The sequence below is a fragment of the Rhodotorula paludigena genome, assembly GCF_050403205.1.
Source record: "Rhodotorula paludigena JCM10292 DNA, Rt_paludigena_JCM10292v1_ctg47, whole genome shotgun sequence".
Taxonomy (NCBI): Eukaryota; Fungi; Basidiomycota; class Microbotryomycetes; order Sporidiobolales; family Sporidiobolaceae; genus Rhodotorula; species Rhodotorula paludigena.
The window spans coordinates 68,378-86,838 of NW_027481411.1; the positions used below are offsets into that span (position 1 = coordinate 68,378).

General features: G+C 63.2%; 8 protein-coding genes across 8 annotated transcripts; 6 read left to right on the forward strand and 2 right to left on the reverse strand.

Moving 5' to 3' along the window:
- Nucleotides 1–119: 119 nt before the first annotated feature.
- Nucleotides 120–1,560, reverse strand: JCM10292_001424 (uncharacterized protein; the record flags this gene model as incomplete). The annotated part of the gene is made up of 5 exons (XM_076651202.1): nucleotides 120–482; nucleotides 546–914; nucleotides 972–1,063; nucleotides 1,121–1,235; nucleotides 1,363–1,560. The coding sequence occupies 5 exons, from the start codon at nucleotides 1,558–1,560 to the stop codon at nucleotides 120–122; spliced, it is 1,137 nt and encodes a 378-aa protein (XP_076503237.1).
- A 310-nt stretch (nucleotides 1,561–1,870) lies between these two features.
- On the forward strand, nucleotides 1,871–2,547 carry JCM10292_001425 (uncharacterized protein; the record flags this gene model as incomplete). The annotated part of the gene is made up of 5 exons (XM_076651203.1): nucleotides 1,871–1,873; nucleotides 2,109–2,188; nucleotides 2,271–2,334; nucleotides 2,417–2,424; nucleotides 2,481–2,547. 5 exons carry the CDS (start codon nucleotides 1,871–1,873, stop codon nucleotides 2,545–2,547), a joined length of 222 nt encoding a protein of 73 aa, XP_076503238.1.
- Nucleotides 2,548–2,863: 316 nt separating this feature from the next.
- Nucleotides 2,864–5,075, reverse strand: JCM10292_001426 (phosphatase PAP2 family protein; the record flags this gene model as incomplete). Its single annotated transcript, XM_076651204.1, has 9 exons — nucleotides 2,864–3,369; nucleotides 3,451–3,579; nucleotides 3,639–3,819; nucleotides 3,891–4,055; nucleotides 4,119–4,384; nucleotides 4,444–4,466; nucleotides 4,534–4,593; nucleotides 4,690–4,754; nucleotides 4,809–5,075. 9 exons carry the CDS (start codon nucleotides 5,073–5,075, stop codon nucleotides 2,864–2,866), a joined length of 1,662 nt encoding a protein of 553 aa, XP_076503239.1.
- Nucleotides 5,076–5,280: 205 nt separating this feature from the next.
- Nucleotides 5,281–6,608, forward strand: JCM10292_001427 (uncharacterized protein; the record flags this gene model as incomplete). The annotated part of the gene is made up of 7 exons (XM_076651205.1): nucleotides 5,281–5,318; nucleotides 5,406–5,436; nucleotides 5,624–5,696; nucleotides 5,758–5,988; nucleotides 6,053–6,190; nucleotides 6,265–6,445; nucleotides 6,542–6,608. The coding sequence occupies 7 exons, from the start codon at nucleotides 5,281–5,283 to the stop codon at nucleotides 6,606–6,608; spliced, it is 759 nt and encodes a 252-aa protein (XP_076503240.1).
- Nucleotides 6,609–6,770: 162 nt separating this feature from the next.
- Nucleotides 6,771–8,873, forward strand: JCM10292_001428 (histidine phosphatase family protein; the record flags this gene model as incomplete). The annotated part of the gene is made up of 8 exons (XM_076651206.1): nucleotides 6,771–6,855; nucleotides 6,921–6,959; nucleotides 7,017–7,050; nucleotides 7,105–7,654; nucleotides 7,721–7,753; nucleotides 7,840–8,007; nucleotides 8,066–8,167; nucleotides 8,232–8,873. 8 exons carry the CDS (start codon nucleotides 6,771–6,773, stop codon nucleotides 8,871–8,873), a joined length of 1,653 nt encoding a protein of 550 aa, XP_076503241.1.
- Nucleotides 8,874–9,179: 306 nt separating this feature from the next.
- On the forward strand, nucleotides 9,180–10,920 carry JCM10292_001429 (uncharacterized protein; the record flags this gene model as incomplete). The annotated part of the gene is made up of 7 exons (XM_076651207.1): nucleotides 9,180–9,182; nucleotides 9,245–9,272; nucleotides 9,328–9,367; nucleotides 9,499–9,828; nucleotides 9,889–10,070; nucleotides 10,132–10,627; nucleotides 10,692–10,920. The coding sequence occupies 7 exons, from the start codon at nucleotides 9,180–9,182 to the stop codon at nucleotides 10,918–10,920; spliced, it is 1,308 nt and encodes a 435-aa protein (XP_076503242.1).
- A 218-nt stretch (nucleotides 10,921–11,138) lies between these two features.
- Nucleotides 11,139–13,726, forward strand: JCM10292_001430 (uncharacterized protein; the record flags this gene model as incomplete). Its single annotated transcript, XM_076651208.1, has 5 exons — nucleotides 11,139–11,393; nucleotides 11,450–11,754; nucleotides 11,823–11,918; nucleotides 11,982–12,123; nucleotides 12,185–13,726. 5 exons carry the CDS (start codon nucleotides 11,139–11,141, stop codon nucleotides 13,724–13,726), a joined length of 2,340 nt encoding a protein of 779 aa, XP_076503243.1.
- A 2,487-nt stretch (nucleotides 13,727–16,213) lies between these two features.
- On the forward strand, nucleotides 16,214–18,275 carry JCM10292_001431 (uncharacterized protein; the record flags this gene model as incomplete). The annotated part of the gene is made up of 8 exons (XM_076651209.1): nucleotides 16,214–16,259; nucleotides 16,321–16,427; nucleotides 16,488–16,542; nucleotides 16,617–16,874; nucleotides 16,939–16,953; nucleotides 17,010–17,179; nucleotides 17,249–17,807; nucleotides 17,956–18,275. 8 exons carry the CDS (start codon nucleotides 16,214–16,216, stop codon nucleotides 18,273–18,275), a joined length of 1,530 nt encoding a protein of 509 aa, XP_076503244.1.
- Nucleotides 18,276–18,461: the final 186 nt, after the last annotated feature.

Genomic DNA, 18,461 nt, shown 5'->3' on the forward strand with positions numbered 1-18,461 from the left:
GTACTTGTGTCCCTCTGCATCATCAGCATGGCTTGATCTTCGACAGCTTAGCGACAGATGGGTGTGAACGAGAAATGCGATGCGAATTGAATGCGGCTACATGTCTACTTGCGGACGTTCTACGATGCGGCAGGACCCGGCGGCACCTTCTTGACTTTGCCCAGCACCAACAGCCTCTCTACGTCATCCTTGACGTCCTTCCTCGTCTCGTCCCGGAGCAACTCCTTCACAGCGAGCGGGAACACGTCCCCTGCGCCGCCCTCCCACCCGATGCGCCAGTCGACGATCGGGTCGGCGCGACTTTCGCCGAGGTTGACGAGCCCGACGGGCCCGCCCTGCTCCTTCATCTGGCGCACGAGGCGGTACGCCGAGAAGGTAGCGAGGGACGAGCCGGCGACGAGGAGCTGCGAGGCGGACGAGACGAGGTGCGCGGACTGGCGGCGCGTGACGGGTTCGAGCGACTCGCCGAAGAAGATGACGCGCTGTGTAATAGTATACCGAGTGAGCCGAGCGACAAGAAGCACATGACGGGAGCGTCGACGCACAGGCTTCATTGGGCCGCCGCAGTGCCCGCACGGCGGGACCGTGAAGTCCTCGTACCTGACTCCCGGGCCCAGCTCGATGTCACCGTCGGGGTTCAGCTTCTCCTCCCGCAGCCCCGACTCGATCTCCTGCTGGTACTCGAGCCAAGCCGGGTTGAGCTCGCTCAGGCGGTCCTGGAACGCGTCTCGCCCCGTCGGCGTGTGGCACGAGAGGCAGTGCGCGTGGCGCAGCGTGCCGTGCAGCTCGAGGATTGCCGGGTCGAGGACGGGTAGAGGCGCTTCGGGAGACTCGGCGGGTTTGACGGCCGGGGGTTCGAGGTAGACGGACAGGTCCTCGGCGTAGGCGCGATGGTGCAGGCCGTCGACATTTTGCTGTACAAACGAGGAGTGAGTATGAAGTTCAACACACTGGCGCGAGAGCATGCGCACGGTGATAAGCGAGCTAATGTAGCCCATCTTCTGCAACGCGGCCATTGCATAATGCGTCGGATTGCTCTCTGCTCGTCGCACGGGCGGGTAGCCTGTATCAGGGTCATCAGCGTCGCGCACACAACCTGAGTCGTCGACGAACGACCTACCGAGATACGAGCGCGCCCAGTACCGCTGGCGCATGTGCGCGTCGTTGATAAACTCGCCATAGAAGATTGGGCGGTGTTTGCGGATCGTATAGGTACCTCCCGGCCCTCGATATGCCTGAGGAGAGTACGTGTGAGTCACAGCTGCTGGGTAATGCACTCGCGAGAGCGCTGGAACACTGAGCAGACAGCGCGGCATCCGAGGATGCGGAAGTGGGGGAGTGAACTGCGAAGTGCAAACGCACCCTGATGCCGCTGTCCACGCTGATGCCCGCCCCCGTCAACAGTGCTGTCCCCTTGCCGCTGCTCGTCCTGCCCTTGCGCAAGAAGTCGACGAGGAGCTCGACGGATGCGGCGAGCGTCATGAACGGGGCCGGCGGGTGCAACCCCTCGACGAGGCCGGGGACGCGAATCTCGCCCATCTTTGGCAGCCCTGCCCTCATCCTCGTGCCTTGCAATGCTGCTGGAGACGGAGAAAGGCGCAGTCGGCGGGTGGTCGAGCGAGAGTGGCGGAGCGAAGTGGTGATCGAGCGGGCGAGAGGACGAGCGGCGAGTCGTGGCCGCGCCTATGAAGCTGTACGAGTACAACAGAGTGAAGCACAGAGCGCACACGCGCTGTCGCGGCAGAGTCGAGCTGCGTGTCGGCGCGAGAGAGACGCGGTGGGAGGTTGGGCGCTGTCGTCTGCGTGCACTTGCTCCTGCGGGCCTGCCGTTGCTCCCACTCGACTCCCAGACACTTTTTCACCCGCTACCATGGTACGCCCGCTTGCCCTGCGCTGTCGTCGCCGATCTACCTTCGCCTCCTCGTCGCCTTCGATCACCCTTCCGTGCATGTGCACACACCGCTGGATCCAGCTGGCGCTAGTCGCACGGCGTAGAGGACGGAGAAACTCGAGCTGGGACGCTTCAACGCGGGCCAAGCAGTGCCGCAGCAGCAAGTCAGCTCGCGGACGCCTCGCTGACCCCCCTCCTTCGCACTTCCACCGCACAGGGCAACGGCGCAAAGGCTGCACAGAAGCGCGAGCGCAACGCCAAGGACGCCAAGAAGGGCCCGACGTCGCAGAAGGCCTCGTGAGTCGGTCGTTCGGCGTGTCTGCGCCCTCTAGGACCCTCAGGACGTCCCCTGACGTCCCTGGGACCGCCTTCTTTGCAGCAACGCCGCGCAAATGTCGATCATCTGCTCCACATGCAGGCAGACTTTCTTCGTGACCACCAAGGTTCGTCGCACCCTTCGACTTTGACGACGAGATGTCGTAAATTCCTCTCGCGCCTGAGCTCATATCGCGTTTGCCTCCCCAGCCGCCCCAGTACGCCCTCGATCCGGGTTCCCGTTTAGATGAGTGTCTCACGCTTATCTCTACAGGCTTCTGGAGCACGCGCAGAACAAGCACGGCAAGGGCCTTGCCGACTGCTTCCCCTCGTTCGCCTAAGCCTCTCGTCTTCGCCTCGCGTGCCTTCTGCCAGGGTGCGCGAACCCGAACATGCGACGTACTCTCACTTCTTTCCCCTGCGTGGTGTCGGCAGGCGTGCCGGCGATTCGGTCGGTGTTGTAGTCTCTTTCTTCCCTCCCCCTTCTTTCCCACTCTTTGCATTCAACGTCCATCCTTCCGCCTTCCGCCTTTCGTGACGTTCTACAGCTGCCATGAACGGCGCAGCGCTTGAAAGAGGGAGGAGAACGAGAGACGATTGAGGGAGGAAACCGACATGACATGACAGACCCAGTCGTCTCTTCCGCCCACCCTCTGGCTACACCGACATCCCCGCCCGCGTAAACACCCACGGCAGGCCCACGCTCGCAATCCACCCGATGCCCATGTACACGACCACCTTTGTGAGGACGTCCGCGTCCTTGTGCTCGCCCGCTCCTCCTCCTCCTCCCCCTCCCTCCTCGGCGCGTTGCGGCGCGCTCGCCGTCCCCGTCTGCTGCAGCGGCGCGAGCGACTGGCGGCGCGACGAGGCGGCGCTCGAGGGCGGCGAGGTGGCGAGCGACGCCGCCGACGACGACGCGAGCGAGGGGAACGCAGAGGTCGAGAGCGCCGTGGGCGAGGTCGCGCCCGAGCTGGTCGAGGAAGAGCTGCCCGAGCCCGAGGCGGGAGCGCGGTTGCGCAGGGTGGTCGAGGTGCGGGAGGTGGACGGTGCGGAGGAGGAGGAAGAGGCGGCCGAGGGGTCGAGCGCGGCCTCGTGCACGAGAGAGGGGAGGTCGAGGATCGAGGGGACAGGGTTGAGGTGTTCATTGGGCGGGTACGCTTCGTCTGTGAAATGCGCGCGACACATCGATCAACAGCTTGTCGTGCAATCGCGAACGCCAGAGATCGCTGAAACGCGCGACGCACACTCTGTCGCTCGCAGGTAGTGCCGCCGCGGGAGCTCGATCAAGGGCGAGAAGAAGCGGAAGAGCGGCGGCAGGACGAGGTGGCATGCCTCTTTGGCGATGATGCGCCAAACGAGGATGGCCGAGATACCTGCAGCGAGAGGAGCGTCAACGTCACAGGCCAGTCTTGAGACTCGCAAGCCGACGCACCCGTGACCAATTTGAACAGCACCGCTCCGCTCCATCCCGCGACCTCCATCGCGTCGCGCCAGCGGTACCCGTACGTATGCGTCGAGAAGGGATCGGGCGCCCAAGCCTGGCCGACAATGACGCCGCCGACGACCGAGAGGAACGCGACGGCGTCTTCAAAGCAGGGACACTCTTCGGCGGGCTGCAGAGGTGTGAAGTTCGAGGTCAATTGGGTGCGCCGTTGATTGAGGGGTGGAGGGAAAGAAAGTGCACCTCTGGGTGGAACGTGACGAGCAGTAGGAGCGCTACTGTGCTGGTGATCGTTCCGGTCCAGCCGGAACCCATTGTCGCGGCGTCGAAGGTGTCGCACAGGAGGTAGTAGGCGAGCCAGACGAGGACACCGATAGTCGAGCCGACGACAACATCCATGAGCGAGTGCTGCGTACCGCAGACTTCGTCAGCAGTGGTCTGTCAAAATGACGAGAAGCGAAGAGGGCGCACCATGCCGGTGTACAGCCGACCAAAGGTGACGCTCCACGCGAACAGCACCAAGCCCACCACAGCCGCAGCGTTACCGAGCCAGCCTGCATCTGCGCGGCTGAACACGAGCTCGCCAAAGAAGAGGGCCATCGAGCACGCGTTGGACGAGTGCGTCGAAGGGAAGCCGTATTCGAGCGCGTGCGAGCCGACGGAGAGGCGCACGACGGGCGGGGAGTAGGGGCGCGGGACGGAGCAGGCGTCTTTCAGGACCGATGTGAAGTAGCCGCCTGGGTCGCACCAAACAGGTGAGCAGCGCATCGGAGATCGCGGCGCAAGATGGACAGACCCGCGGCGAGAACGTAGAGAAGCCTGTCGGACGCGCAGTGAGACGGTCAGTGCCTGGGAAGAGAGCGACGTGGCTTGGCGTCTAACGCACCCCTTGCCCACGTTCGGATAACCGAACCAGTACCACAATGGCAGGAAGACCATGAAGAACCTGCAAACGCGCACGACGCAGTCAGCGGATGCGCATGTCGAGAAGCGGATGTCGAGCATGAAATCGGGCAAGACATCAGAGTGCACTGCAGCTCACGTGTGGGTGCCCAATAAGCTCGTCTTGACAAAGTACTCGTCTCGGAACGGCGTTCGCCATTGTCTCTGTGATGCCAATAGTGAGACTTGCGCTCGAGCCAAGGAATGGGATCAACGCACCTGGATCTCCTGCAGCATGCTCATCTCGTTGTCCAAGCTTGCAACGAGCTTCTTGCGGATCGAGAAGCGCCAGGCGGGCATGCACGCCTCGTAGAAGGCTTCATCTCTTCGCCCGACGGCGAGGATGGGCGGCTCGACTGACGCATCTGCAAGCTGGTGCGCGTCCTTGTCGCCCTTGAAGACGTCTGCTGCGACGTTTGACGGTGCGCTCGACTTGCTCAGCGGGATTTGTGGTCGTGGGAGCGCGGGATGTGGAGATGAAGCCATGGTGCAGAGACGAAGCGCTCCCGGAGCAAGCGGACGCCAGAGCTAGATCGCTGAGCACGAATGCTACTCCGCACACACGACCAGCAGCCTCACGGCGCGGCGAGAGCGTGTGAGCCGAGGTCGACCCCGCTCGTCGCTGCCGACGCGCTCCTCTTCCCGCGACTGTTTGCTTCCTCGCGCTCTTTCGGCTGTGATCACTCGTACGATGATCGAAATCACCTGCAAGGGCCTCCTCTTCGACATGTGCGGCCAATCGAGCTCCTCGTCGCTGACCCGCTGTCGGCAGCCCTGACCTCGAGAGCGATTCTGACCCGCTTGAAACGCCTGCAGGGACGGCACCCTCGTCGACTCAACCCCTGCGGTACGCTCTTCTCGTCTGCCCTTTCGTGCGAACCGCCGCTCGCTCGGCGAGGACATCATGCCCTCCTCGCACCACGGCTGTCGGGCAATTCTCCTCCTCGGCAACTTGCTCTACAGCCTCTCTTGGACGGCCAAAATGCTCAATACAGATCTTCAAAGCTGACTGAAAAGGGCCGGGCGATTTACAGGTCGAGCAGACGATGGGCGACTGGTGCAAGAAGCAGGGCATCGAGCCGAGCGAATTCTTCCAGCACTCGCACGGTGCGTTCCGCACTTGCACAGCGTAGACAAACACCCGCTGACTGCATAGCGCACTCGACAGGCGTCCGGACGCAGGACAACATCAAGCGCTTCCAGACGCAGCCCGTCCCGGGGCACACGCTGAGCGAGGAAGAGCTCGACAAGGCCGTCAAGGAGCTCGAGTTTCTCATTGCCGACAACGGGCGCAAGATGCACGAGGCGGGTGGAAAGGGCATCGAGCGGCTGCCCGGCGTTTCCGAACTCCTGGACGCGCTTAGGAAGGGCGGCGCACGATGGGGCATCTGCACGAGTGGTGCGTTGTCGTACCCTGCGCAGGGATTCACAAGCGAAGTTCTGATCACTGTGTGCGCTCGCAGCGACGCGCCTGTACGCCGACTCTGCGCTCGTCACGGGCGAGATTGGCTCGACGCCGCCCGCTCTCCCCTTCCTCATCACCGGCGACATCTGCGAGCACGGCAAGCCGCATCCTGAGCCGTACCTGCGCGGCATGGACGGTGTGCTATTTCCTCCCTGTTCGTTCGTGCTCTCCTTTGCTTTCGCGACTGACAACCGCCTCCCGTCCCGCTAGAGTTGCGCAAGCTGTCTGGCCCGGACTTTGACCCGTCCGAAATCCTCGTCGTCGAGGACGCGCCATCCGGTCTCAAGTCGGGCCTCGCGGCCGGGTGCAAGACGCTCGGCGTCGCGACAGGCCAGCCGATGGAGCGGTTCAAGACGTTCGAGGCGTCGTACAAGGTCGTCGACCTCACTCGGTGCGTACATCTTGGCTTCACCTTGTTGCTGATGCTCTCGAGATCTGCGGCTCAGCCGGACAGGGACATGGGAGACTGACCGCTGGTTGTGCGCAGGGTGGAGGTTGTGAGCGCAGGTCCGGAAGGGGTCACGCTCCGGCTCAAGCTGTTGGGCGAGGAGTAGAAGTGCTCCTTTCTTCATAGAGCGGTCTCTCCAGCATTGCAAGATTTAGACAAGTCGCAGTCCGGGGTTCCCCCTTGCCTCTCTTTCGGTGACGGAAGGCGATCGCTGCGAGGTTCACATCCTGGTCCGCCCACCGCTACTGCCTCGAGAGCTTCGCTGAGGATGCTAGCAGTCGGCTTGGTTGCTCTGGCAGCTGCGGCGAGCGCCTCGCCCGTCCAGCCGGCGCAGATTGTGTTTGGCGGATCAGGTACTTTGCGCTGATGCTTGCGTCGTGATCGGCGGCCGCAACTGACCCACTGACTGACTGCACAGACAGCTTTAGTCGACACGCTGGCTTGCCCAACATTCCCCGTGCGTTGCTGCCCCGGAAACGCCGACTTCCCAAGCTGACCTCGTCGACCTTCGCAGATGACGAGTTCAACCCGCTGGACTACATGAGCGGGTGAGTGCCGCTCTCGCCAAGCTCAAGAAGTACAATTGAAGAGTCTCGTCGCAGCATTGCACCGTACCACGATGCTCCCGGCGCAAACATCCAGCCTCCGGACGGCTGCAAGGTCGCTGCGGCGGCCTTCCTCGTGCGCCACTCGAGCATCTACGCCAACGACGACGAGTTCGAAGATTACATGTCGCCCTTCATCGAGCGTGTGCAAGCGGCGCACGACCGCAACGTCTCGATCCCCTCCGAGTCGCCCCTCGCGTTCCTCAACGCCTGGGAGCCGCTCATCAACGACGACAACCTCGAGCTCATCACCGAGCCGGGCAAGGAGGATGCGCATGCGCTCGGTAAGCGCTTCCGCGAGCTGTACGGCCCGCTGATGCCGCCGAAGCACCTCGGGAAGAAGAAGCAGAAGGGCGGGAAGAGCGCCAAGGGCGGAAAGGGCGGAAAGGGCAAGGTCAAGGTGCCGTGGAAGGTATGGAGCGCGTCGTCCGAGCGGGACCTCGAGACGAGCAAGGCGTGGGTCAGGGGCGCGTTCCCGAACTGGCAGGAGGGCAAGGAGGGGGAGGGCGATGGCGAGTTCGTGCAGCTCGTGGCTGTCAAGAACAAGGTGCGCCTTCCTAGTCGCACTCTCCCAGATTTGGATCGCTGATGCATCTCTCTACGCGTTGCGCAGGATCCTGACTGGTCCGACTCGCTCACTCCGCATGTTCGTCTCGCTGCCTGGTCTCCGACTCTCCTGCTCGTCTGCGATGGAGCCGGCAGAACCAGCGATACTGACCCTTTCGATTACAGAAAATCTGCGACGCCTTCACCAAGGAGACCGGCAAGCCTGCGCAGCGCGAGTGGCTCGAGGTCTACGGGCCCTCGGTCCGCGACCGCATGAACGAGCAGGCGCCCGGCTACGACTTCCAGCTCGAGGATGTCATTGCGGCTCAGATGATGTGCGGCTACGAGACGGTCGTACGTACCAGCCTGTCCTGCTTTCTCTCCAAGCTTGCACTCACACCCTCACCCACAGATTAAGAAGGAGCGATCGTCGCCGTTCTGCTCGCTTGACGTCTTCACCCCGGACGAGTTCAAGGCTTTCGGCTACTGGAACGATCTGAACTACCACTACATGGTGCGGCGCGGGCTCATCTAGAGGAGACGCTGGCAGCCGCTCACTTTACTTACTTTACTCGCAGGTCGGCTACGGCTCGCCTGTTGCGCCTTACCTCGGTGTGCAGTGGCTCAACGTCTCCACGCACAACCTGCTTGCGGCCTATGCGCCGGACAAGCACGTCGTGGCACCGTTGACCTTTTCCCGCGTTGCCGCCCTCTTCGGCAAGAAGCCCAAGCTGCCGCCTCCGTCTGCTCCGCCCGACGCGACGCACACGCAGCTCCTCTTTGTCTACTTCACGCATCGAGAGGAGCCGCCTGTCGCGCTGACGGCGCTCGGGTTGTGGAACACCACGACCGAGTCGCTCCCGACCGACCACATCCCGGAGGGTCGCGAGTGGCAGACAAGCCACCTCCTGCCGTTCCTCGGGCACGTCGCCATCGAGCGGCTGCACTGCGACTCGACCGCCTCGTTGCCGCCCTCGCTCCTCTCCCGCCTGGCGCTCAAGCCCGTCCCGTCGCACCCGAAGAAGGACTTTGTGCGCATCATCGTCAACGGCGCACCGCAGCAGCTGCCCGAGTGCCACGACGGGCCGGGCGGGAGCTGCAAGCTGGCGGAGTTTGAGCAGTTCGTGCGACGCCGCGCCGAAGACTTTGGCGACTTTAAGGGCGCCTGCGCGAAGAAGGACGGTGGCGACGAGGCTGCGCACCGTTCCGAGTCGCTCTAGATTTGCTCGTCAGCGATTCACATCTCTCTAGATTGCTGTTCCGCCCAACCATGTTCTATCGCAAGCGTGCAATTCGTATTTCCTCTCGCGCACTTGACCGCTCTCCTAGATTCTCTGCTCGAGCGCTTTGCAAGCTCTCGAGCATGTGGTGACTGTCTTTGCGTATGTCACAGGAGAGGGAAGCGAAAGAAGGTGACCCCTGACGACGAGTCGGTCGGTCGCGTGAGGTCGAGAACGTCGACGGGAGCGAGGGTCGTCCTCACCATCGTAACCGCGTCGACCGTCGGAAGCTCTTTCAGTCTTTGCATGGTGCGCACCAGCTCGCCCGCCTGCACTCGGACTGCCTCGCTCACCTCGTCGTCGCCGTGCAGTTTTCTGCCCCCACCCCTCCGCCCGCTGGTGCGCTCCCGCGTTCTGCAGCGCCCCTGGACTGTTGCTGACCAGCTCCGCGCAGGTACCAAGCCTTCGCTCCAGGGGGTCCATATCAAGCAGAGGTGCGCGGTCGCTCCCCTCCCCCAGACGCCGCTCGCACGGGTTGAGCGAGCTGCAGCCGCACGCCGTCCGCGCCCGAGCGATCGAGTGTACAGGGCAGTCGGAGCTGAACTCGCTTCGTTGTTTCACGCAGGAAGGGCCAGGCGAAAGCTTCCGCCAAGTTCGAGCCGCTGGTCTTCCGCGACCAGCTTCTCAACCACCTTTCGTCGTGCCCGCCGGCCGACTACGAGTCTATCTCGGCCAAACTCGATGCGCTAGGCTCCCAACTCGACTACCGAAAGTACGATGAGGCCCTCTTCCAGATCCTCCTCGTCGGCGCCGTGCTCGCCCCCGGCGGAACTCCCGTCGAGGACGCGACGGGACGCTGCGCGTTCAGCATTGCGACGACCGGCGCAGACGCCGACAAGGTCGACCTCGCCGAGATGAAGAAGGCTGCCGGCGTCTTTGAGCGCTTGATGCGCCGGTGCGTTGACCTTCCTGCCGTATTGCTTTGTCTTGCGCTCACGACCGGTCCGCGAAACAGCTACAAGTACCTCCAGCACGAGTTTGCGGAGAACTACCTCAAGCAGATCTTGGGCTACGCGGGCAAGTTTGCCCCGATCGAGCAGGAGCGCCTCGCGGTCGCGACCGCCTACTTTGTCCAGCTCGACCTCGTCCCGGCCAACGTCGTCGGGGCCGTCAAGACTGACTGGAACGTCAAGAACGGTATGCCCCCCTTGTCGACCGCAGGCTTCCGCTGGCAGAGACTGATCGTGTGACAACACAGGCATCGCCCAGCCGTTCCTGCTCAACTTCTTCAAGACGCTCCCGCTCATCAAGGAGCCGCTCGAGCCGGTCCTGAACTCGTTCCGCAAGGCAGGCCTCGCGGACCTCGACTCGTTCTTCCCGACGTCGAAGCGCAGCCCGGCCGATGTCGCTGCGGCGCTCAAGGCGCACGGCGCCGCCGCCGTCGCAGACTGGTACCTCAAGTCCAAGACGTCGCAGGTCCGCGACGAGGTCAACAAGAAGGTCAAGATGCTCATCGTTGAGAAGGCCGACCCGGACGAGGTCATCGCGACGCTCGAGCCGATCCAGCGCCGCGCCGTCCCCTCGGTCGTCTCGGAGGGCGACTTTGTCTCGCTCGTCTTCCTCGCGCTCGTCTCGCGCGTCAACCTCAACGCCGAGAGTCCCGCTGTCGTCGACGAGGCCGTCGCGCAGGTCAAGGACTACGCGCCCGTCCTCGAGCCGTTCACGCAGCGCGCCGTTTCGGAGGTTGCCCTTGTGTGCGTCGCTTCTTGGAGAGCTGCCTCGACGCTTCACGATTGCTGATGAGATCTCCTTCCGCAGCAACACGATCCAGGTGTGGTGCCACGAGAACCCCAAGCTCGCGCCGGGCTTCCTCCGCCTGCTCAAGACGCTCGTCGGCGCCGACGTCCTCTCGACCGGCCCGCTCGTCTACTGGTTCCAGAAGGGCTCGAAGCCGCAGGGGCGCGAGCAGCTCCTCGCCAAGGCGGCGCCGTTGATCAAGTTCTTGCAGGAGCAGGAGGACGACGAGTCGGACGAGGACGACGAGTAGATTGCCCGCGCGCGCGCACGATGTGCCTCTCTGTAGTTTGCAGCTCATGCTGTCTGTCTCGCATACGAATGATTGTTCGCATCGACTCGCTTGCCGGTCTCGTATTAGTCGTCGCGCTTTGCACAAGGAGGCGATGCACCTCGGTTCCGCTTCTTCCGCATACACACCTCCTTATAACGAGTCGCGCAGTACCGCTGCCACATTGCTTGGGTCGCTTGATGCTCGCTACGCCGCCCATCCACGCACCGCTGCAGCCGCTCGTCTTTCCTCCGCCCGGAGCATCGCCATCGGAAACACCAGCGCCGCCTCCTCCTGCCGCATCTGTCGAGCCAGCAATCAGCGCAGCTACGAGTGCACCGCATCGCCATGCTGCTGCGGCTCGCGCAGCGCTCGAAGTGGTGCAACGGCTGTCGGACCAGGTTGACCTTCCGCCGGACGGTGGGGAGCCAGATGACGCTGACGAGCAGGACGGGGTTCGCCAGCATCCAGAACGCCCTCGTTGATGTTTACTGATGGCTCACCTGACCAGGGAATTATCGCAAACCTCGAGAGGCACGGCTGGGTGTACCAAGAGACGACGAGCGGCATCCGCATCTTTCATTCGCTCAGCCAGGACGAGCCCGCGCCCCTTCATCGTTCGCAAAGCGGAAGTGCGCTGAGCAGCGCGGCGCGCTCGGCTTTCCCGCCGAGGAGGAGCGGCTTCTCGTCCTCGCAACTCGGTGTTAGTCGGGGTGCAGGCGCGCCCGGCAGCGGCGGTCTGCGGGCGGACGAGGCGTTGCCGTACTTCCGGGGCGAAGGCTGGATCGAAGGGAGCTGGCGGCGCGAGGATGTCGCGTGCGGTGGACCTCTCGTCGCTCTGGTCGCTCTTCCGACGGACCGGCTCACCGCTTTGGGTTTCGCAGGGCAACTATCACCTCGCAGGGTGCTCAATCCGTGTGGGACACGCGCACCGATCCGACCAAGAGCAAGATTGTTGCCCATCTCAGCGAGACAGACTCGTGCGCACTCTTCCTTTCGCGGCGTGCTGGACACAAAGGACTCACTTGTCGAGCCTGGCGCAGGCTCGTGCATGCCGTTACTCGCAATGCGCTGGGAACGGCGCGTGACATCTCCCTACTGAGTTCAACGGCCAACGATGAGCGACCGGGCAAGTCGAACGTGACCTACGTCCTCACGTGCTCAGTCGACGATCCACTCATCCCGGTACGCTTGGATTTGTCATGACGCCTTCGCGGACTGCACTCATACATTCTCTGTCTCGCAGAGAAGCGGGGCTAGAACCACCGTGCACGTCAACGCATTCACGCTTCGCTCGCTCGCCCAACCGCCCGACTTTGAGCCACCTAGCGAGCCTCTCGGTCCACTACCCGACGCGTCGCCACCGACTCGACCCTCGCACCGCCGCACACGTTCGGCATTATCAGTGATGCAGCCCGGCAGCGGTCAGATGAACCCGATCCCGCTTCCTCCGCTCCCCGCCCCACCGTCAGAGAGTGGCTCGCCCCGTCAGCGCCCGCAACTCCTCGCTTCTGCCACGCACGTTGGGACGCTCTCAACGCCCAACACTTCGTCTCTTCACCCGGTGCCTCCGCCGCTGTTTCACACCGTCAGCTCGTATACCTCCGCCGGCAGCTCGTACGCCCAGTCGAGCCTCGCTGATACGGCCGGTCCGTACCCCGCCTACCCCTTCGGCGGTCCTTCAGCTCCCGGTCTTCCGCCGCCGAAACGCCCTTCACTCCCGCGCCCGGCCTATCAAGGTCCCGGCCTCGCCGTCTCGATGGTCGTTCGCGCCTCCGCAGGCGCAAACATCCCGCAGTCGACCGTGAACCAGCTCTCGGTGCACCTCCCGCTCAACATCGCCGCGATAGGCCGCTTCCTCGGCACGCACGGCTTCGCGGCGCACATCGTTCGAACACGCTGGCTGCATGTGCGCGAGGAGGACTACGACGCGACCGGCGGGCGGTACCGCGCCGTCTTCACGCGCGACGATAGCGCGGCGGATGGTGGCGACTTCCGCATCCGCTTCTTCGGCGGTGCATTCGGGCGAGGGAGATTTGTCGTCGAGGTGCAGCACGTCGAGCCGGACGGCTGGCGGGTCGAGTACGACGTGCCTCTAGTTGATGGGCAGCACGAGCGGCTTGACGTGCACAAGGAGTCGGAGGAAGTCGGTGGCAAAGGGTCTGGGCAGTGGACCAGCAGGCTCGTCGTCCGGCTCCGCGAGTCGGCCGACGAGGCGGACGAGCGGCAGGGCCGCAAAGGGTCGATCGCCTCGCTCCTCTCGCCAACCGACAGCGACCTAGCGGCGCGCGATCCAGCACAGCAGCCTGGCCCGCTCGGCGGCTGCACGATCCGCATCTCGCCCTCTGCGACGCAGCCGTTCCTCCCCGTCATCGTCACCATCACCCGCTCGACTAACGATTCGGCCGCGCTCCCGCTCGCCAAGATGCGTGGCATGTCCAATGCGCTTGCGCAGGCGTCGCAGGTCGTGCTTGACGAGGAGTCGGCGCTGTGCTCGTCTGTCGAGGAGCTGCTCGCGTGCGTGCACGAGGGCGACGAGCGCGCCGACATGTGCCTGAAGGGCGCGAGGCTCGTCCTGCGCGAGCTCGACATCGCACGCGAGCGCGAAGCGGCGAGTGCGGCGGCGGCTGCGGCTGCAGCAGCATTTGCAAAGCGGTCGAGGAGGTCGTCTTCCGCGTCTGCCCGTCAGCGCAGTGGCAGCCGAGGAGCTCGCGACGCGATTTCTTTCACGAGTCCTTTCCCCCGCCCGCGCAAAATCGCACCGCCGTCAGACGAGGTCCCGCAATGAAGGTCCGCTTCTGCTCTGCCTGCCGATGCTTGGATCGCCTGTCGCGTACTCGTCCACCTGTGCTGCCTCTCGGTGTCTCTCGCTGTCGTTCGACACGCTCACGTGGCTCTCGGCACGAGGGCGGCCCCCACTCCGCCGCCGACAGGAGACGAGGACGGTCCATGTCCTCGTCCTGCTAGTCTCTTCGCCTCTTTCCCTTCTTCTCTCTTTCCTCATGGAGCGATTTACACCCCGTGCTGCCCCCTTGGGGCCTACCAAGCATCCTACTCCGCTGCACTACCGCCATGGAACCGACCCGCCCGATCCTCCCGCCTATTCGGTCGATCCCCGTACTCGCCCGTCATCTTCCGCCTCATGCGCTCCCTCCGCCGCTCTCAGTTTCGCCCGTTTCCCTCGTCGAGACGATCGAGCTGCTCGACGACGACTCGGTCGCGGGAGAGGGAGAGCGCGACGACGACACGCTCGAGTCGTCCGCCGCTTCGAGCTGCGGCGGACTTGCCGAGGGGTCGAGTACGACCGGTCGCGTCGGGTCGGGGAGGACGGGCAGAAAGCTCACGTCGAAGGCATGCGGTCCCTGGTGCGCTTTGCTCCTTGCATCCTTCTTTCATAGCGTTGACTTGTTTGGTTCGCACTTGACAGCAAGGTGGGCCTTCGCGCTATCGCTCGCTTGTCAGCGATTCCATCGACTGATTCGGTAGTTCACCTGCAGAAGTATCACACGCACTGCTCGGAAGGCCCACGACCATGTGGAACTTGCGTGAAGCGTGGTCGCGCTCACCTTTGTGTCGACACACCGGTGCGTTTGCGGCTCTTCTCTCGTGCCTTTACTGCGATCCCCGGCAACACGCGCTACCAGTGACATTCCCCAACGGCGAGCTAACCATTGCCTTTCTCGCAGAGCAAGCGCGGGGGCAAGCAGAAGCACCTTGTGCCGCGGCCGACTTCGCGCCCATCGCTCAATCGCACGCCTGAGGCCGCGGCAGCATGGGTCGCTAGCCGTCCAGGCTATGGGCCCCGCAGCGACGAAGCACCCCAGCCGCCGCCTCGACCGGTGCCACGCTACCGCCGCTCGCCGAACATCCCGCTTGTCTCGCCAGCTTCGGCAGCGAAAGGCACTCCTCCGTCTCCTCGTGACTCCTTCCACACCTACTCCGTCTCGCTATCTGCGCCTCAGGCGAGAGCACTACCCTTCCGTTTCGCGCCATACGATGCGCCCGATCCTTCGTCGTCTTCCTCGCGCGTCAGGCCCTCACTAGAGATCCTGCGCCGCCGCTCCTCGGGCGTGCACGCCCCGTTCAGCGGGGCGTCGTGCTCTGGGCCAGCTCGGTCGGCGACAGCCTGGTCCGAGCAGCGCAGCCTCGCCTGATTCTTTCTTTCTCTTCCCATATCCACCGTTGTACCCCTATGTCCCATAGAGCCTGTGTCTCTCTATCTCTGCCCCTATTCTAGCGGATCACAACGTGTCCCACTAGCCCTGCGCCGTCTTCAGTTGTTTCTCTCCTTGTCGTTTTGCTCTCTTCGCTTCGATCACAGCTCGTCTTCCTCCTCTATCACAGCCTGTAGCATTGTCGATAGATCCCAATCTCTCCTTCTCTTCGTGTTTCGTGTGCTTATCAGTTGAACCCCTTTCGACCGACTCTGCACGTGCAAGAGACTCGGCCAGCAGCCAGCGCACGACAAGAGGGCAGGCCGTTCCTCTCCGTCTCGTTCGCGGACACCTGTGGCTCAAGCAAAGACTCGAGCGAGCGAGCAAGCGAAGGCAAACGCCGGCGGTCGTCGCAGTACAGTGACACAGGAGGGAGGTGATGTCGAAAGTGTCGACCTTCTCAAGCAGACCCAGCCGGATCACCGCGCCTCTCTCGTTCCAATGCCTTGTCCAGCGTCCTGACATGTGATCCATAGATCCTTGAGCGCTCTTGACAAGTCTTTGCAATTCGTCGAGTCCGCAAAAAGCGAGGGCCACCGTCTGATGCCGACTCAATGTTGCTCTTCGCGCTGCCGCAGAGCGACTCGCAATTCGTACAAATCGGAGCGTCACACTTCAGAAAGTGCGCTCACTAGTATGGAAGTGATTTGCGAGAAAAAGCAGGTCCCGAATGCCGACGACCCCGCCTCAGCGCAACCGTCCCGCCTCATGCCTCTCGCTTCTTCCCATCACTCCGCGCCGACGCGGTGCCGCGCAGCTGCGCAGCGCTGTCGTGCTCGAGCTTTGGAGCACTCCACGAGCGGAAAGTCGTTGTCCGTCTGCTCGCACGCTGTCACGCTCGGCCGCTACCCCGCTTTCAGCACGCCTTCGTGCTGCGGCTCTCGCCATGATCAGCCGTCGTCGCTGGCGCCATCCGCGGCTGCAAAGCAGTGCTCGCGAGCGTCTACGAGATCTACTTGACATGTTCTCAGATTCTGCCGGCGGCTTTCTTCCATCCCACTCCATTTCCTGCTCTTTGCTCTGTCTGTGGCTAATTCGCGCCCGGCTTTGCCTGCTTTGCCATGACTGCCCCCGCCGTGACCGAATACGGCCCGCAAGACTCTATCGGTGGGCCAATTCTGACCGCGGCATCAACCGCGGGTCCGCGTAGCTGACCCTTCTCCTGCAGACGAGAAGGAGAAGCTCGAGTCCCCGGGGGCCTCGACTATTGCCCCGCTCAGCGATGCGCCGGTAAAGGACTGGACGGATGCAGAGGAGGCTGCGGTCCGGCGGAAGGTGCGTCGCCCCTCAGGTCCACTGTCCTCAATCTCGCTGACCTCTTTCCTCACCTTCCAGCTTGATGTCCTTGTCATGCCCCTCCTCATGCTCGGCTTTTTTGTCTTTCAGCTGGGTACGCCGCTCTCAAAGTTTGCTGTGATGGGCTGGTGCTGACCGACGGGCTTGGTCGTTCCTCCCTCGCTGCAGAGCGCGGCAACATCAGCAACGCTCTTACCTCGAGCCTGCTCAAGGACGTAGGGATCGACCAGACACAATTCAACACCGGTCAAGGACTGCTGTACCTAGGGATCGTCCTCCTCGAGATCCCGTCCCAGGTCGTCCTCCAGCGTGTGGGACCGGCGCGTTGGATCTCTTTGCAAGTACTCGCGTTCGGCCTCGTCGGAACCTTCCAGGCATGGATGCACAACTATGGCTCGTACCTGGCGACGCGTATCCTCCTTGGATGTGCGTTTCATCCCATTCTTTCGCGCTGTGGCCGAGGCTGACCACCTTCTCATCTCGAACGCAGGCGTCGAGAGTGGCTGTGCGCTGATTTCCAACATGTTGGAGTAATACAGAGTACTGACCCTCCCCGCGCAGACATCCCGGGCGGCCTTTTCACCATCTCTCGATTCTACAAGCGCGACGAGCTGGCAAAGCGCAACGCTGCTTTCTTCCTGGGTTCCGGCCTCGCCTCGGCCGTCACCGGTCTCTTTGCCTACGGAATCCTGCGCATGGAAGGCCTGCATGGGTACGCCGGGTGGCAGTGGGTACGTTACTTGCTCTCTCTCGGTCTTACGACGCAGTAGCTGACGGACGATTCCTCCGACATTTTACAGCTTTTCATCATTGAGGGTTGCCTGGCCATCGGTATCGCCATCTTCTTCTTTCTCCTCCTTCCCGCCTCGCCCGAATCGCCTGCGCCCTTCCTCTTCCCTCGGATGCCCTACTTCACCGAGCGCCAAAAGTACATTCTCCGGACTCGTGTCGTTCTCGACGACGCCAACAAGGCCCAGTCGGCTCGTTACATCGGCGTGAAGGCGATTGTCCGGACCGTCACCAACCCGCGCATCTGGCCGCACGTCCTCCTCGCCGTCTCGCTCATCGCCCCGACCGCCGCCATGGGCACGTACACTCCGACCCTGATCCGCTCCTTTGGCTTCGACACTCTCAAGGCCAACGCTCTCTCCTCCGTCGCCGGATGGGTCGGTCTGGTCACGACTTTCGCGTTTGGCGTCCTCTCGGACAAGACCGGTCGGCGCGGCCTGTCGTGCATTGCCGCCGTCGCGTGCTTCTGGGTCTTCTGGGTCGCCTTCCAGCAGGTGTCGCTCGGGACCGACAAGTGGGCGAAGTATGCGCTCATCGTGCTCGTCCAGGGCTTCAACGCCGCCTACCACCGTGCGTCTCCCTCCCTCCCTTTCCTCCCTCCCTCCCTCGTATTGGTCTTGCTCTGCGGCCTTCGTTCTCGTCCTCCTCTCGTATTATGCTTTCGATGCGCACCTCGACTGTTGACAATGCCCCTGACCCGCTCTTCTGCGCTCTCCAGCTCTGAACGCCTCATGGCTTTCTCTGAACCAGATTACGCCGCAGGAGCGATCGATCGCCATGGCCATGTTCGTATCCGCTGCAAACACGGGCGCCGCCATTGGCTCGCAGCTGCTGCGCAAGGACGACGCGCCGCTGTACCGCCGCGGGTTCCGCGTCTGCGTCGCGCTCGTCTCGTTCGGTCTCCTTACCGCCATCTGCCAGCACGTCCAATACCGGTGGTCGAACCGCCGCCTGGACCAGGAGCGCCAGGAGTTGAGCATTGACTCGGAGAAGGGGGGCAATGTGGACGAGACGGTGCGCAAGCTGTACGTGATCTGAGGCTGCGCTGCCCCTCCCTTCTCCCTCGATCGTCTTGCCCGGTGTATCGTTTGCAGCTGTTGTGCGTGTATATGCGGGGACAACTGTGACGCAGCGTCCGCTTCAGCTTTCTTGGACGAGCGGCGAGAGCGACACGGAATAGAGCAGATGGCTGCTTCCGTGGAGCGCGGACGCAGCGGCAACAGG